Here is a 16,484-nt window from a genome sequence, read left to right on the forward strand (position 1 = left end):
CGGCGGGGTGGGGGTGGGGGGGAGACGAAAAAGGGGAAAAAAGCCCTCTATAACAGAACCTCATTAGCTTGATAACGGGTATGCTGAATGCAACTTGATCTCCCCTAAACAATTCCAGATAATGGCAAAAATGTAAAACCTAGGTGAGACATGAATTCGCAAAAACCTCTTCTCTTTGGTGAGACAAAGCACATTCCCTCCAGGTAGGTATATGGCTCTCCTTCAGTCTCATCAAAATCTATCAAGAAAGGCAGCTGGAGACCAATTTGTACCTCTCCAGTAAGACTGCCAGGGTTTAATTTCTTAAAATATCAAGCTAACAAGGTTCTATTATACCAAATGTTTATATAATTTCAATGTGAAAAAAACTTACATACATTTGTTAAGGTCTCATTGGAATCTGTGAGATGGCTCACAAACAAAGAGGTGAATGATATAAGCCTGTGCTCCAAAAAAAATTCGCTCCATGCATTTTGATTCCCACAGTGTACTTTTTGTGTAAATTTGCACCCTCAAGATGATTTCTCAGATGTACTCATAAGCCCTTCTATTAAGTGAGTTTACATCAGCAAATTGGACAAGCAGATCACACGGAAGTTATTTCCACATCTAAAGCCCAGGATGGGCTGGGTCAGGCACTAGTCACTGGCTTTCAGTTACCATCATCACAGACTTCCTGGGTATCTCACAATATTGTGAAAATAAAAAACACCCCAAGTCTTACACCAAAATATAGGCTCTTAGAAGTATGCTTTTAGCTTTTTTAAAAAATAAAACATTTTTGGGGGTGGGGGGAATTTGAGATATAGTTAACACTTATTTTGGCAAGATAGCAACAAAACCCAAAAAAGTATAAGCTATGTGTCCAAATGCAGAAGTCATCGAAGAACCAGTTTATCAGGGGAAAAATCCACACTGAACAAAAGATACAGTATGTCTAAATATTTTGAAGTTGTAATTTGAATCAAGAGTAAATGCTGAAAAATTATGCTCAGTTTTTGCTAGAGATTAAGTGTACCTTTTCCTGCTTCCCCCAAATAAAATCGTAGAGCTTACTAATCACTCCCCAAAGCTTCAGTTTTCTCTCAGTATAAAGCAAGAGCTACATACACATAATAAAATGCTTATATGTTAATGTAGTAATTCCCCTGGCTCATCCAATGTGCAATGCACAGGACTTCAAAGACTACAATTTGGGGCAAGTATAGAAGAAATGAAAAAAAAACCACAATTCAAGTTTCAAAACCTGTTCTTTTTTTTTTTTTTTTTTTTTTGCGGTACGCGGGCCTCTCACTGTCGTGGCCTCTCGCGTTGCAGAGCGCAGGCTCCGGACGCGCAGGCGCAGAGGCCATGATTCATGGGCCCAGCCGCTCCGCGGCACGTGGGATCCTCCCGGACCGGGGCGCGAACCCGCGTCCCCTGCATCGGCAGGCGGACTCTCAACCGCTGCGCCACCAGGGAAGCCCTCAAAACCTGTTCTTAAAATTATTTATAGGACACTCAGGTCATTTTAACATCTCAGTAAGATAAACGTGCTGCACTCTCATCTGATTACCAGTCCACCTTGGCATGGGAAGAATGTACATTACCAGAGGCCAATCTGAGGGACTAGAAATAAGACTTAAAATTATTACATTTCTTAATGACTGAGTAAGGTATTGATAAGTTTGTGTTCACGTTCTGCTGAGACCTCTTTACAGTCTCAGCACCTAACAATATCTAACAGGCTCCAATAATCCTATCAGATTAAATGATGGTGCAACATTTTTTAAAGGAGCCAATTATTTCAGTTTACTTAAGTCATTCAGAGCCAAAAATCTGAAGAACGACCAAAATCAAATCTTTATTTTTTTAACTGTATAAATGTGACCCAAATGTGTCCACCACTAAATTTTCAAAAAGAAACATGCTGTAAATAAGCAAACTACATCTGCTCACTGATATGTGTATGGAGACTCCCTAGATGTCTTGTTGGGTTTAAATACAGACCACTCACAGCAATACATTTTTAGCAGAAAGTGTAGCATGACGTTGAGCCATTTTAGCTTTTGCACATACATGGTGCACTTCTGGCTGATGATGCAGAAAGATTCTCAGCATTACACTGTTAAGCTGGGCTGCACCCACCCCTTTAAATCGCATCAATATCAATGTCATCGTCCTTGCTGTCAGACTTACAGCTTCAACTTTCAGTACACTGGCAGTCTTCGAATACGTCACCTCAGCGTTCTCACCTTCATCATCATCTTCACCACCGGAAGATTCTTCCTCTGCTTCCTTCAACCACTTTATAAAAGGTTCCGCTTTGACACGAATCTCTTTGGCAAGTTCTTTCGAGACATATTTCTTAGAGGCCTTTTCTGACCAGCTAATGATGATTTCTTCCTCCAAAAGGTCTGCATCATACATCGCCTTCAAGATATGTGGAATCTTGGAGATGAGCTGAGCTTGATGCATTGCAACCACACACTCCAAGCCATGAAGAAGGTACCGTTGAGCTTTTTTGTTGTTGTGACAAAATCGTAAGAAATGGCGCCTGTATTTCTTAATTTGCTCTCTAATTTTCTCATTAAAAAGAACTTCAGTCAAAACAAGAGAGCCGGGCTTCCCTGGTGGCGCAGTGGTTGAGAATCCGCCTGCCGATGCAGGAGACACGGGTTCGTGCCCTGGTCCGGGAAGATCCCACATGCCGCGGAGCAACTAAGCCCGTGAGCCATGGCCGCTAGGCCTGCGCGTCCGGAGCCTGTGCTCCGCAACGGGAGAGGCCACAACAGTGAGAGGCCCGCATACCGCAAAAAAAAAAAAAAAAAAAAAAAAAACAAGAGAGCCCATGGCTTTTACATCCAGTCTTTCTGCTTCAGCTACAATTTCTTTGTCAGATGAGTCAATAACACCCTCTTCTTTCTTTTTCTTAACAAAATCAAACAGGATATTGACACACTCTTCGACAGTCCTTTCCAAATCATCACTGAGGGTTAAAACTTTCGCGTGGTCACTGATTTTGTCCATTCTTCGCCTTTGAGCTTCCTCTGTTGTATCCTCCCCTGAATCATCATCTTCCTCTTCTTCCACAGCTCGCAGAGGACTGATTTCATTGGGTGGTGGTGGTGGTGGTGGTGTCTCACTGCTGGACATGGAGCCATTTTCCTTGTCTTTGCCCTTTCTATTTTTCTTTTCCTTCTCTTTCTTTCCTGTACCACTGTCACTATTCTCAGGTGGGTTTTTGAGAATGAATGTGCAGAGTTTATGATGTGTGTCAAGCATGCCTCCATAGCCACAGGCTTTACAAGAATTACTTATTGTTTGTTTCTTCGGATTGACATGCAGATTCATTTCAGGATTCTCACACTCAGGACAGAGAACAAATTTTTTAATGAATCCATCCAACATGTCTTGCATGTCTTATTCGCCTCATGAGATCCATTGACAATGTAACGGTCATTCTTTTTTTTTTTTTTTTTTTTTTTTTGCGGTATGCGGGCCTCTCACTGCTGTGGCCTCTCCCGTTGCGGAGCACAGGCTCCGGACGCACAGGCCTAGCGGCCATGGCTCACGGGCCCAGCCGCTCCGCGGCATGTGGGATCTTCCCGGACCGGGGCACGAACCCGTGTCTCCTGCATCGGCAGGCGGATTCTCAACCACTGCGCCACCAGGGAAGCCCAAGTAACGGTCATTCTTAACATCAAACTGGGTCTGTGCTCCCAGTTCACAACCAAAATATTTGGTGGGATACGTTGGAGGCCGATTAAGCGCTTTGGCTACGTCAACCATGTTGACTATTACTGTCTTGATTCCATTTCCTTTGCCCTCAACCTTGGCAATCAGACAGGGCCTCTTGTAGCGATAGAACTGGTCTGACACGCTGCGGTTGACATTGACAGACATTTTGGCTTATTAGTGGCTTTATCAATAAGATGAAGAGATCTTTGATTGCAACTTTTTGGTATCCTCTGTCTGGAGAAGAAGGGTGACATAAACGACTGCAAGAGTTCTCGGTCACTGACATGAAAAATGTTTCGCCACTGAGGCTGTAAGCTTCTTGCTTGTATGCTATGTTTCCCCAATACAGGTACCAATGGCTGCGCAACAGCTCTCTGGAATGTTCTCGCTGTGGCTCCACTTTTTTTTTTTTTTTTTTTTTTTTTAAATACTTTATTGGGCTTCCCTGGTGGCGCAGTGGTTGAGAGTCCGCCTGCCAATGCAAGGGACGCGGGTTCGTGCCCCGGTCCGGGAAGATTCCACATGCCGTGGAGCGGCTGGGCCCGTGAGCCATGGCCGCTGAGCCTGCGCGTCCGGAGCCTGCGCTCCGCAATGGGAGAGGCCCGCGTACTGAAAAAAAAAAAAAGAAAGAAAGAAATACTTTATTCTATTTTTTAAAGATTTATTTATGGCTGCGTCCGGTCTTAGTTGCGGCACATGGGATCTTCGTTGAGGCACGCAGTCTTCTCTCTAGTTGCCGCATGCGGATTTTCTCTTCTCTAGCTGTGGTGTGCGCGGGCTCCAGGGTGCGTGGGCTCTGTAGGTGTGGCGCTCAGGCTCCAGAGGGCATGGGCTCTGTAGTTTGCGGCACGCGGGCTCCAGTTGAGGCGCGGGAGCTCAGTAGCTGTGGCATGTGGGCTTAGGTGTCCCGCGGCATGTGGGATCTCAGTTCCCTGACCTGGGATCAAACCCGCAGCCCCTGCATTGCAAGGCAGATTCTTTACCACTGGACCACCGGGGAAGTCCCAAGAGATCCACTTAGGACTGGAGAAGCCTAGACAGAAGTGGAGGACACGCTGTGAGTGCAGAACATGGAGAGACAGGAAACTGAGGGAGCCCCCAGAAGGCTGTGAAGTTTGGGGTGGGGCAATGGGGAGGGTGGGCATAGGAGTTGCACTGGGGAGAAGGGGGAGACTTTGAAATAGTCGCTCAGAGGAGTAGGAGACAAAGCCTCATCCTTCAGCAAATATTTACTGGGACTACCCTGGTGGCGTAGTGGTTAAGAATCTGCCCGTCAATACAGGGGACACGGGTTTGACCTCTGGTCCAGGAAGATCCCACATGCCGTGGAGCAACTAAGCCCGTGTGCCACAACTACTGAGCCTGCGCTCTAGAGCCTATGAGCCACAACTACTGAAGGCCGGGTGCCTCAAATACTAAGCCCATGTGCCGCAACTACTGAAGCCTGCACACCTAGAGCTCGTGCAACAAGAAAAGCCACCACAATGATAAGTCCATGCACCACAACGAAGAGTAGCCCCTACTCGCCACAGCTAAAGAAAGCCGGCACGCAGCAACGAAAATCCAACACAGCCAAAAATTAAAAATTTTTTAAAACCAAATATGTGCAGAGTACCCCTTATGTACATGGCACCGTGCTGACCTTGGAGTACCAACAGGACCCAGCTCCTGATAGCAAAGGGCTTGAAATCTAGCATCCTCCCATTATTGATTTGTGACCGTCCACCAAGCATTGGACTGAGAACTTTACATGTCCCAATTAGGAATCAAAATAATCCTGGGCTTCCCTGGTGGCGCAGTGATTGGGAGTCCGCCTGCCGATGCAGGGGACGCGGGTTCGTGCCCCGGTCCGGGAGGATCCCACATGCCGCGGAGCGGGTGGGCCCGTGAGCCGTGGTCGCTGAGCCTGCGCGTCCAGAGCCTGTGTTCCGCAACGGGAGAGGCCACAGCAGTGAGAGGCCCGCGTACCGCAAAAAAAAAAAAAAATCCTAAAGGGTGAGTATTTTGATAGATGAAGAACGTGGGGTTCAGAGGAGGTGAAATGACTTGACCAAGGTCATACATCTAGTAAGTGGCAAAGTGGGTGTTTGAAGACAGGTCTGTTTGGCTTCAGAGCTTATGTTGCCCCTCCGGCTCTCCAGCTCTCATCCCAGCACGACTTCCTCTCTCCTTCCCCACAGCCGAGTTTCTTATTCTTGCACAAGATCCAAGCACAGTGGGGCGTCCTGGAGCCCAGGGTTTGGCAAGTTGGTCAAAGCGTGGTCATCTGCGGTCCCCACCCTATGCCTGTCCATCCCAGGCAGTCTTCCCCACCTATGTTAGGAGGCAGGGTGAATCCCCTCGCACAAGCCACCTGTTGACATCCCGCCTCCTCAGTGCTGTGTCACTGCCGCTAAGGGGGCACATCCCCAGTATGGCCCCAGTGATGGAGCCGCAGCCTCCGCACTCTGTTGTCAGCCCTGGCAGCTGGCCTTGCCACAAACACGTGTGATGGCTTTCACGGGGGGGGGCAGGCATCCTGCTCAGATTGCCATAACAAACCCTTTGTTACACCTGGAAACCAAAGCTCTTGCAGCAGGGAGAGCAGCTGTGGGAAAGCGCTGGAGCTGGGACGGGCCAGGGCCAGGCTCCAATTCCAGAGGGTGGACCACCCCAGAAGCCATCTGGCCAAATGGGGCACCTATCTGATGTGGGTAACAGGTGCCCCTTGGGGCATTGGGATGGAGGAGACAGGCTGGGAGTTCACCTCCAAAGGAGCCCGGGTCTCTCTGTCATAGGAGTGACAGTTAAGAGCATGGGTCTGATGTCCATGCCGCACTTCTGTATGCGACCTTGGCAAATTACCGAACCTCTCGAAGCCTCAGCCTCCTCATCTGAAGGATAGGACCCACCCTCCTAAAGTTTCTGTGAGGGGTAAATGAAAGCTTGCACATGAAGGCCTTAGCACAAGGTCAGTTATGCAGTAAACACTCAAAAGGCATTCGCTATGATTTTCTGAGCGCAGGGGCGATGGCTGCAGTCGTTGCATGGAGAGAGTTGCAGCTGGGAGAGGCTGCAGAAGGTGGTCAAGAGGGTCAGGGTGGGAGCGAGGGGGGCTTTCATTTTTCCCTTGGATTCTTGGGAAGAGGGCAGAGCCACAGCTAAAAAATAATGCAGTCAGCAGCTGGTCCTAAGTGGGGAAGGTGTGAGGACAGAGTGGAGAAGCTCCACTTTAAAAAGGACTGAGCGGGTAGAGCTCCACAGGAAAGAGCTGAACAAAAAACCAACAGGCAACCCAGCAGCTAAGCAGCTGTGAGGGAATGTCAATCCAGCTAGAACTACCATAATTCTTGGTATAGGAGGCCTGCACGTTTGGAAAATTAGCAATCCTAAAGGCAATCTCAGGGGCGAAGATGTGGGGGAAGGAGGAGTTCCCAAGTGCCCAAGCCCACCCTCTCCAGCAACAGGGCTTCTTTAGAACTTGGCTTTAGGGAGGAAGCTCCCCTGCGGCCAAGCTGTTTAATGCAATTCCATTTATACCATTCATCCAAGATGGGATTGATGGACCAGGAGAGAGGGGGGAGGCAGAGCTGAGGCATCTGCCTTTTGGGAGTTTACAGATGAGGGAAATGGGCAAATGTGAGGCTGTTACAGGCAGCACGGGGGAGTGAAAAATGGCATGAGTTCTGGGGCCAAAAGACCTAGATTTAAATACTGGCTCACCACTCACTCACCTCACCTGAGCCATCTTGAGCAAATAAATCACTTGAATGACATCTCAGGGTCCTCATCTGTGACATGAGGAAGTGATAATATCTACCACCCAGGCTTGTGGTAAGAATCAAATGAGATGTTAGTTCTTGTTAGAGGGTGAAGGGGAATGCCCAGAGAGGGGCCCAGGAAATAGTTATGGGGCTGAAGGAGGGAGACAGCATCTGTAGTGGGGTGCCAGGAGGGGCTCATGGGAGATGTGGCACCTGAGAATGGCCTTGATGGATGGACAGGATTTCCGAGAAGGGGACATACTCCAGGCAATGGGAACAACGTGAGCAAAAGCACAGAGCAGGACAGCCACTGTAGGGCTGGCGAGAGTTGGAGGAGCCTTGAGGAGTACAGCTCTCCCCGCTCTGTAATCCATTCTCTATCTCTGAGAGTCTGGTCCCTCCCACCTTCCTGGGCTCACAGTCAGTGAGGAAAGATAAGACCGACTAGACTAGACACTGGGTGCAGAGGGCAATGGGGTCTGGGAGGAAGAAGAGTGCCTTTCAGCTGGAGCCATCCAGGGAGACTTCCTGGAAGAGGTGGCATTTTAGTGGATCCTCAGAATTTGAAGAACAGCAACAGAAGGAGATTTCAGATGAACAATGCTGTACAGCCCTGATGCCAATTCCCAGAATAAGGAGCACAGATGAGTGGAAGGAAATGGATGGAACTGGAGGATAGGATGTGGGAAGATCAAGGCAGGCCTCGAATGCCAGGCTGAAGTATAGGCAAGGGGGAACCACTAAATACTACAGAGGGAGAGTAAATGCTGTGGTCAAAGGTTGACTTCAGAAAGATGAGTCTAGGGTAGTAGATAGGAGGCATTAGACCTGAGAAGCTAACCAGGGTCCCACCATCATCCAGATGTAAGGCTCAGGTGAAGAACACCCCAATGACAAGAGGAGATGATGCAAGGAGGAACCATGGGATTTCCAGGGGGAATAAGATGGACCCCAAGGAGACCTCTAGTCTTTCCTTCCGGAGTTGGGTCCCCCCCTCTCCCGACCCAGGATGCTGATTCAAACTTCTGGGAGACCCTGGCCCAGGAGCCTCATGGGGGTAGGTCACAAGAGGCAGCTGGGCCCTGAGGAGGCTGCCAGGCTCCTGGGTCGGGAAGCTCTCCATCGCACACCCACCCCGAGCTGGGTCCCTCTCCCGGCTGGGTTGAGAAGCGCTCTAGGCCTAGAGGCAGTGTTACCGGCAATCGGGTCCATCCCCACCTTCCAGGCGCCCGAGAGTATGTTCCCCTTCCTGTGCCCCTTCCCCAAATCGAACTGGGTCTGTAAAGTCCCGTGGCGCCGACGGGGTTAAAGCCAGCTCGTATCACCGCCCCCGCCACCCCACCTGCCCGCCGCAGCGGCGAATGCCGAAGCCGGAAAGCGCGGGACAAGGTGGGTATATCACAGCCGCTGAGTGACGGGCGGGGCGGTGATTGGCCGCTGCCGAGCCGCAGGGTACAGGGGAGGGGGCGCAGGGGTGGGCTTTGGCGGGCGCCCAGGGCTGGGTTCGTGCCCGCCGCCGGCTGGGCCGGGCTCGCTCCTGCAGAGCCCGAGCCAGGCTGGCCGGGCGGGGCGGCGCCCTCCCCACCGGACCCCGCGGGCTGGCGGGTGTCTCTAAGGTGACACTCCGGTGCGCGGCAGTGGCGGTGGCTGCAGGCGCGCGCTCTCCGCCCGGGCTCGGGCTCCGCTCAGGCTCCGGCGCCAGCCGTCCGGGGGGCGCCCTGGCGCTCACCACGCAGCACCCGACTCCCACCAAGAGCCCCCTCCCGAGGGGCCCGGGAAGATCTCCGCCGGCCTTTCCGAGGCGCAGCGCCCAGCGGCTGCCGCGCCCGTCGTCTGAGCCCCGGCGTCGGGAGGGACGTGCGGGGGCCGCCGCTTCCCTCCCTCTCCGCCTCGCGTTCCCGGGCCCAGGAGGAAGGGAGGCTGAACTTGAGCAGGGAACCCCGAAAGGCCGCAGGAGCCGCGAGAAGAGGGCGGCCGCAGGATGGCCGAGGGGCCGGGCGTTGGAGGGCCCCGCGGGGACGGGGTTGGCGGCGGCTGCCGCGCAGCCGAGGAGGAGGTGGTGCGGCGGCGCTGCCGGCGGGGGGCGGAGGCCGAGGTCTCGCAGCAGCAGTGGCTCGAGGCGCCCCGGGGCATGGCCGCTGGACCCCCGGTGGAGGAGCGGTTCCGCCAGATGCACCTACGAAAGCAGGTGTCTTACAGGTAAGAATGCGGGCAGAGGGGAGCCCCGCTCTTGGGACCGGTCCCCTGTTCAGTCGGCAGTCATTGAGCGCCTGCGGCTTTTGCCTGACACTGCTCTAGGCCCTGGGGATTCAGAAATGACTACCAAGGGGTCTCCGCCTTCCGTGTCCAAGGGGGAGCTTCTGGGACCCTTTCTCTAATGAACAGTGAAAGCCCTGTTCATTCAACGTGAAATTACTGGTGTCCACTGCGTGCCAGGCACGGTACTGGGCGCTGAGGGGAAAAATAACCAAGACATGATCCTTAGGAACCTCTACCTGCTGGGGAGAGCCAGGAGATCCTCCTGGCTCTTCTTCTAGGGGAAAGAGGGACCCCCCTACTCATTCAATAGGCCTTTCTTGAGCTCTCCTGTCCGCTGACCCTGTGCTAGACACTGGCCTGTGGAAGTGGCCGAAATGATGCTCGCTGCCACAATGGCTGAGACCCTGCTGCCTAGAGAAGGGGAATGAATGCCCCCCTGGACCCCTCTGCCCAAGCAGACCTTCACCGGCATCCCAGGGGCAGACTGAAACTTGCACTCCCACCAGAATCTTCTTAAACGTCTTCTGCCTGTGAAAGATTCCCAGCCTCCCAGGTCCCACCACCTATGCCCAGAGGAATCCGCTGAGACCACTTTTATGATTTGGGCTAGGGTGGGGGAGGACTGCCCCTCAGTAAGGGTGAGTGCGTTACACAGAGGAGGGATCTGAGGGGGGCGTGGAGGCAGGGCAGGGGCAGCCCCCGCCATCCTCTTCCTCTCCCAGACAACAGCCTCAACCAGGACTTGCTGCCCCTCTAAAGCCCCTGGCCCAGAACCTTTGGAGGGTCCAGCAGGGACATCGAGGTGTCTGCAGTCCTTGAAACCATCGGCCTGGTTAGACAGGACAAATTTCCTGTTTATAACCCCAAGGACTTGGGATGTGTCTGAGGCTGCCCTGCTACATGGGGCTTCTGGAAGGGTGTTTCATAAAACTGACCCAGTCCTGGGAGCTTGAAGGACCCCAGTATTTTTAATGGCTATGAGACCATCGGGCCTCCATCACTTGGGGGAAGATGAGAGAGAACAGGAAGGGACTTTTCCACCATCATGAAGTGAGACGCTCGGAATAAACGGGCAGGAGGTTACTTTCCCACGGGCCCTACCTTCACTGTCTGCGGTCTATGAGGAATCGGGAGTCCACTGGGAACACCGTGCTGAGAGAAGGGCGTCGTCTGTCCCCTAGCTGCAGAGAGAAGGGTCCCTGAAAGTCGCCGGGGGGAGGAGAGAGTACAAAGAGACTGATGGGTGATGGGGCATAGAATGAAAGAAATAGTAGTCTGGGAGTCAGGAGGCCTGGCTTGTATTCTCACTCTGCCAGTGACTTGTGTGCCCTTGAGCTAGACAATTTCTCTTTCTCTCTGGGCCTCAGTTCTTCACCTATGACATAAGAGGGTGACCCAAGGTCAGGAACAAAGAGCATCTGGAGATGACAAGGAAGCCAGAGTGCCAGAGTGGGGTAGCGGCTTAGAGGGATGGGGGCAGAGAGTAATCAAAAGGCTGAGATAGGAGATGCTGTGTGCGCACACTCACACACACACACTCACACACACACACACACACACACACACACACACTCAGAGATATAGCCACAAGGGCTGGGATTCCCCCAGGGTGGTTCCTGAACGGAGGCCCCTCCACAGCCCACACTTGAGGCCTCTAGTCACTAAGGATGCAGGGTCAGCAAGCTGTGGCTCCTCTCGGACTGTGAAAAGATCAGGAGACCTCCGGGTCACCTGTGTGAGGGCTGCAGAAGAAGCACCAGGGCGGGTGCCAGCTGTCACCCTGGAAAGATCAAGTGAGGCACCTCCTCATGCCTTGCGGTCAGGCCAGGAGCCCCATCTTAGGACCAGAGCAGGTCAGAGCGTCAGGTCAAGAAGAGCATACTGGGTAGAGGGGAGAGGAAGCCCTGGGAAAGAGACAGAGCCCTGGGCCGCCCAGGGGACCCCCGTGGAATGACTCAGCCCTCCCCTGTGGCTGCCATCCTCAACAGCCTCGTGACCAATGTTGCTCTTCCTCATCCAGGCCGCTGGGGGCCCGCAAGAGCCAGGCCCACGGTGGTCCTTTCCACATCCTCTGCCTGCCACACTTCCACGCAGCTCTGGCTTGCAACTAAACCTCCCAGCCCGCTGTGAGGAGTTGCTAAGAAAAGCAGTTGAAAGCCATTCACAGAGAGAAAAGGCTTTTAGACAGAAATGCGGGGGCAAAAAAAATCCGAGGGCGAGGGGTGGCAGTGGAGGCGGGACTGGGGCCTGGCTGCCTCTGACGTGTAAGTGAGGCCGGGGCGTTTTCAGCAGCACAGTAGGAGTTTTTAGGGACGTGGAGGTTTCTGGGAAATAGGTCCCCTTTACCCCACCGCTCTGCTGTGGGCGGGAAGCAGCCCTGGCAGCTGTTTTAGTGGGATGGAGAGATGGCAGGTCTCTGCCAGTGGAAACTCTCAGGGAGAGGGAAGTGGGAGGACATCTTGTGTCTGCATCTGGGCCTGAGGAAAACTCCCAGACACTCAAGGAAGTCCTAAATGCTCAGGGTTGGGCTCAAGAGACCATTGGAGGGTGGACTCCAGCCTGGGAGAAGCCAGGGATGCAAGGGACACTGGATTTGGTCTGAAAGGAGCAGTCAGAAGATGCAGGACTTGAACCTCTGGAGATAAGCCCAGTGGTTCCCAAACCAGATCGGCTGAGCATCTCTTTTAAAATCATTTCTAAAGCCCTTCCTGGAGATCCTGATGCAGAGGGTCTGGTTTTGGGCCTGGGCATGCCAACTTTTAAAAACCTCCCCAGGTAATTTTGATAGTCAAGTAGTAGGTTCAGAAACCACTGACTTCACCTGCGGAGAAGCTGGAGGAGAGAGAGCAAGGGTAAAATGTGAGCTGGATCGCTGGTGTGTGGCCGGTAGGGGGCTTCCCTGTCCTGGGTGCTTCTGTGGCCCTAGAAAGACCTTGAAGGAGGATCAGTACCTCTGTCTGGAGCTCTGACCCTGGGCCAGACACTGTGTGAGATGGAAGCATGAGATAACATTCTTCCCTCAACAAAAGTATGATTCGGTCCAGGGCCAGACAGTAAATATTTCCAGCTTTGCAGGTCACACGGTCTCTGTCACTCTGCTCTGCCGTCGTCGTGTGCAAAAGCAGCCACAGACAATATGGAAACCAATGAGCATGACTGGACTCCAGTAAAACTTTATTTATAGACACTGAACTTTAAATTTCATATCATTTCTACTGTCACAAATATTCTTTTGCTTTTTTCCAACCATTTAAAATTGCAAAGACCATTCTTAGCTCACAGCCATACAAAATCAGGCAGCAGGCCATATGCAGCCCATTGGCCATAGTTTGCCAACCCCTGATCCAGCAGATGGGACAGGACATACACATGGGAAAGACAGCTGATGGTGGGCATTGGGCAAAGGGGCACATGCATTGCCCTGAGCAAGGCAGTGCAGTGCACATGCATGCAGCTTTCAGGGTCACAGAAACCTGGGTTCGAATTCCAGCTCGGCCCCTTCCTAGCTGGGTAAATCACTTTCACCTCTGACCCCATCTCCTCTATGGAAAATGGGAACAATAATACCTGTACAAGAGGGTGGCTGGCAAGATGAAAGAAGATAAGAGATGTAAAGTTCCTGACTTGTAGCGTAGGTGAGACACAAGTTAGATCCTCTGCCTTCTAGAGCTGGACCTCCTTGTGGGTTGGGGCCGGGGAGAGGTTCAGGAAGGCCCCTGCACGAGGCTCGACGCCCTGAGTGATGGATGGCTGATGAGACTTGGGAGTAGCAGAGTTTAACCAAGGGTAAGAGCAAAGGGCTGAGCCTGTGTGCACGTCCCAGGCTGCAGTCCTGCCCCTGCCCCCTCCACCCCCACGGAGGGGCTGGGGGGAAGCGACTGGGGGGGCCAGCTGGCAGGGGAGGGTGCCCCCTGCTGTGGGCATGGGACTGTGGGTACCAAGCTCCTCGAGGGAGGGGCACCTGATCCAACTCTCCCTGCTGCTATTTACCAGAAGCTAAAAATAACCAAAGAGTGACAGGGAGATGGGGCCGATTTGTAATTTAAATAGCAACGGGATAAAGCAAAGAGCTGCAAGAGATCACATTCTGTCCTGAATTTAAAATGCAAAAGCCGGGGGCAGAGAGTGGAGCTGGAGCTGGAGCTGGAGGAGGGGGGCCCGCCGCCAGAGGAAGCCGGAAGCCGGGGTCTGTCGTTCTCCTTCCTTTGGGAAGGGCGCGGGCCCAGGCCCAGCCCGGAACTCCTTCCTCCTCTCAGGGACCCAAGGTTCTTGCTGACTCGTGAGTCAGAGGCCAGGAAGGCTGCGCCTAGAGGTGGGGCCAGGCTTATGTGAAGGCGGCGTTGTAGGGTTGGGATTCCAGAAGGAGGGTCTTATGTGAGCCTATTATAGCCCAGGGCACTTGAGACAGGCCCCCTCAGCATCTCATGCCTGCCCCCCACCTCCCGCACCAGGGGACATGAGTCCTTTGGGCCTTTTGGAGGGGAGCTGGGAGGACCAGTTCCAGCAGAGGCACTTGAACAGGTTCTTCTCTGCTGTGCTGCTAAAAAGACATCAGAAAGCCTGACTTGGAGTCTCATTTTTGCTTCAGTGGGTGCCATTTCAGAGCAGGACATACAGAGAAGCCCCCAGGGATCCAGGTCCCAAGGACAAGGGTTAGCACAGGCTAAGGAAGACCTGTCTTTAAGGATGCACAAAGTGGGTAGGGAAGGCACCGGCAACAGATCTGGTGTCTGCTGGGCCCCACTGTGCTTAACCAGTGTTCTTGGCCTACAGGTGTTTGGGGAAGGAAGACTCATCTGGACTCATAGAGTCACTGGGCAGCATTTTACAGATGAGAAACTGAGCCTCAGAGAAGTTAAGCAATTTGCCAAGATCCCACAGTCAGTAACTGGTAGAGCCAGGATCCAGACTCAGATCAGCTTCACTCCAAACCTGCTGTCAGGCTTTCAAGGGCCTGGATGTTCATCCTTAAGGCTCTCTTCTTTTGGCTCTGTACTAAGTGCACATATCCCTGGGATGGGTAATAGCAAAGGGGTGTGAGGGCTGGAAGGTGGTTCTGCAATCAGGGCTTGTGATCCAACAGATGGCGATGGGAGGCTTGAAGGGCAGGAGACCTGCTGATCGTGCCCTGGGAGCTTGGTGCTGCAGTCCAGGCCGGAAGCAGCAGGAAGCTCCTCAGGGCAGCTCTAGCTGACCCCGAGCAAGGGGACAGACACCCAAGCTCCTCTCCCCTCCAGCCTGGGGACCTGGAAGTTGCCAAAGGCAGTTTCCAAGAGCTATCACGGACGGTTTGAGGGACCACACTGGACTGCGGAGCTGCTTGTGCTCTACCCGCAGCTCTCTTGCCCCAGTGGGAAAGGGTCCCCAGCCCTCCTCCAGATTTCCTCCCACACGTGACTTTAATGAGGCTACCCAGAAGGAACCTAATCAAATTTCCATCTGTCACTAGCCAGCAGCACCTGCAACCCAGCTCAGGTACATCTGTCTCCTCTGTGGGGGCAGAGGCCCAGAACCTGGGCAGGGGCCAAGATCAGCAGGTGCTTTTAGGCTCTAGGGTGCTCCCAAGGGCCCCCAGCAGGTACCTGGATCACAGGCTTAGCTGCTGGGAAGTGACATGGGCTCCAAAAGTCCCTCATGTCTCACCACAGCCACTCATGCAAACGGGAAGCCAGCCCCCCTGCCTCTGCTCTGCTTGTCGGACAGCTATATTCAGCTCATTTCGACTTCCATACGAAGTTACTAAGCACATACTGTACACCCAGCACAGAGCTAGGAGCTACACTGGGTTCAAGAATCTTGTAAGGAGACAAGACTGATAGGCTTAAAAGGTCACATAATAGAGGACCATTTGGGGGGAACAAAGGTGAGTGTCAGAGACGCATCAGTGGGATGGGAGGGCTAGCTCTGGAGCAGCATTCGACACTTAGTAGGTATTGATATTTATAAAATATTTGTCATAGGAATGAATGAGTGGGTGAAAACCTGGAGGTCAGGGAAGGAGATTCAAATGAAACTGTCAGAGCTAGACAAGATCTTAGCGATCATCTGATCCAACCCAGAGATATTAAGTGATTTGCCCCGCATCACACAGCAAGGGCTGGGGTTTGAACCAACTCTTTCCACCTTCCCACTTTTGCTCTTTGGGCTGGGGTTTTGAAAGATGGAGATTTTGATGGGCCAAGCTTTATGGGCAGACAGGGGAAGGAGAGCAGCATAAACAAATGAAATGGCAGGGGTGAGGGCAGCATGTTAAAAGAAGTGTGAAGAAAGAAGGAAGAAACGTTTATTGAGTACTTACTGTGAGGCAGTCACCAGCATGGTGTGAGCCGAGAGAAAACCTCTGCAGGGAAAGCTTGGACGAAGAGGCAAAAAAGAAAGGAACCAGAACACAAGGAGTCTTGAAGGTCAGGCCAAGGAGGTTGGCTTGGCTGGTTGTGAGGACAGTGGCTGTCCAGATGGTGGGTTAAGTGTTTGGTGCCCTGGTACATTTCTTTTCCCCAGCTCCCACTTGCTCATCCAGGCCACAGAAAGTAGAACACCTCACCCCCTGGGGCCTCAAAAAAGCCCAGAATAATTTTCTTACCCAGATTCCTCTTCCTGTGTGTATCTGGGTGGATTCTGAGGGGTCCCCAGCTCCCCAGTGCTGGCACACATTGTCCTAGGAACTGCCAAGGGCCTCCTCCCAGCCCTGTGCACCTGTCCCTTCCAGTCTTGTCCTCCCCACCCCACCTGCAAAGTATTGACAGCTTCAGTGAGTACAAG

At 52.7% G+C, this 16,484-nt stretch overlaps 2 protein-coding genes across 3 annotated transcripts in view; one reads left to right on the forward strand and one right to left on the reverse strand.

Moving 5' to 3' along the window:
* Positions 1–1,923: 1,923 nt before the first annotated feature.
* On the reverse strand, positions 1,924–4,103 carry LOC131759406 (eukaryotic translation initiation factor 5-like). Its single transcript, XM_059068458.2, is given in 5 exon segments — positions 1,924–2,178; positions 2,181–2,604; positions 2,821–3,399; positions 3,402–3,447; positions 3,680–4,103. Coding segments are annotated over 5 exon segments (1,302 nt in total). The 5' UTR covers positions 3,886–4,103; the 3' UTR covers positions 1,924–2,131.
* A 5,262-nt stretch (positions 4,104–9,365) lies between these two features.
* DGKZ (diacylglycerol kinase zeta) overlaps positions 9,366–16,484 on the forward strand; it is a 41,499-nt gene continuing 34,380 nt past the window's right edge. The window contains exon 1 of one of the 2 annotated variants that reach the window (XM_067037088.1): positions 9,366–9,662. In XM_067037088.1, the coding sequence (XP_066893189.1) occupies positions 9,445–9,662 (218 nt within the window). In that variant the 5' untranslated portion in view covers positions 9,366–9,444. The remainder of the gene's footprint in view (positions 9,663–16,484) is intronic. The other variant, XM_067037089.1, reaches the window with a different exon arrangement.

The sequence above is a fragment of the Kogia breviceps genome, chromosome 7 (genome assembly GCF_026419965.1).
Source record: "Kogia breviceps isolate mKogBre1 chromosome 7, mKogBre1 haplotype 1, whole genome shotgun sequence".
NCBI lineage: Eukaryota > Metazoa > Chordata > Mammalia > Artiodactyla > Physeteridae > Kogia > Kogia breviceps.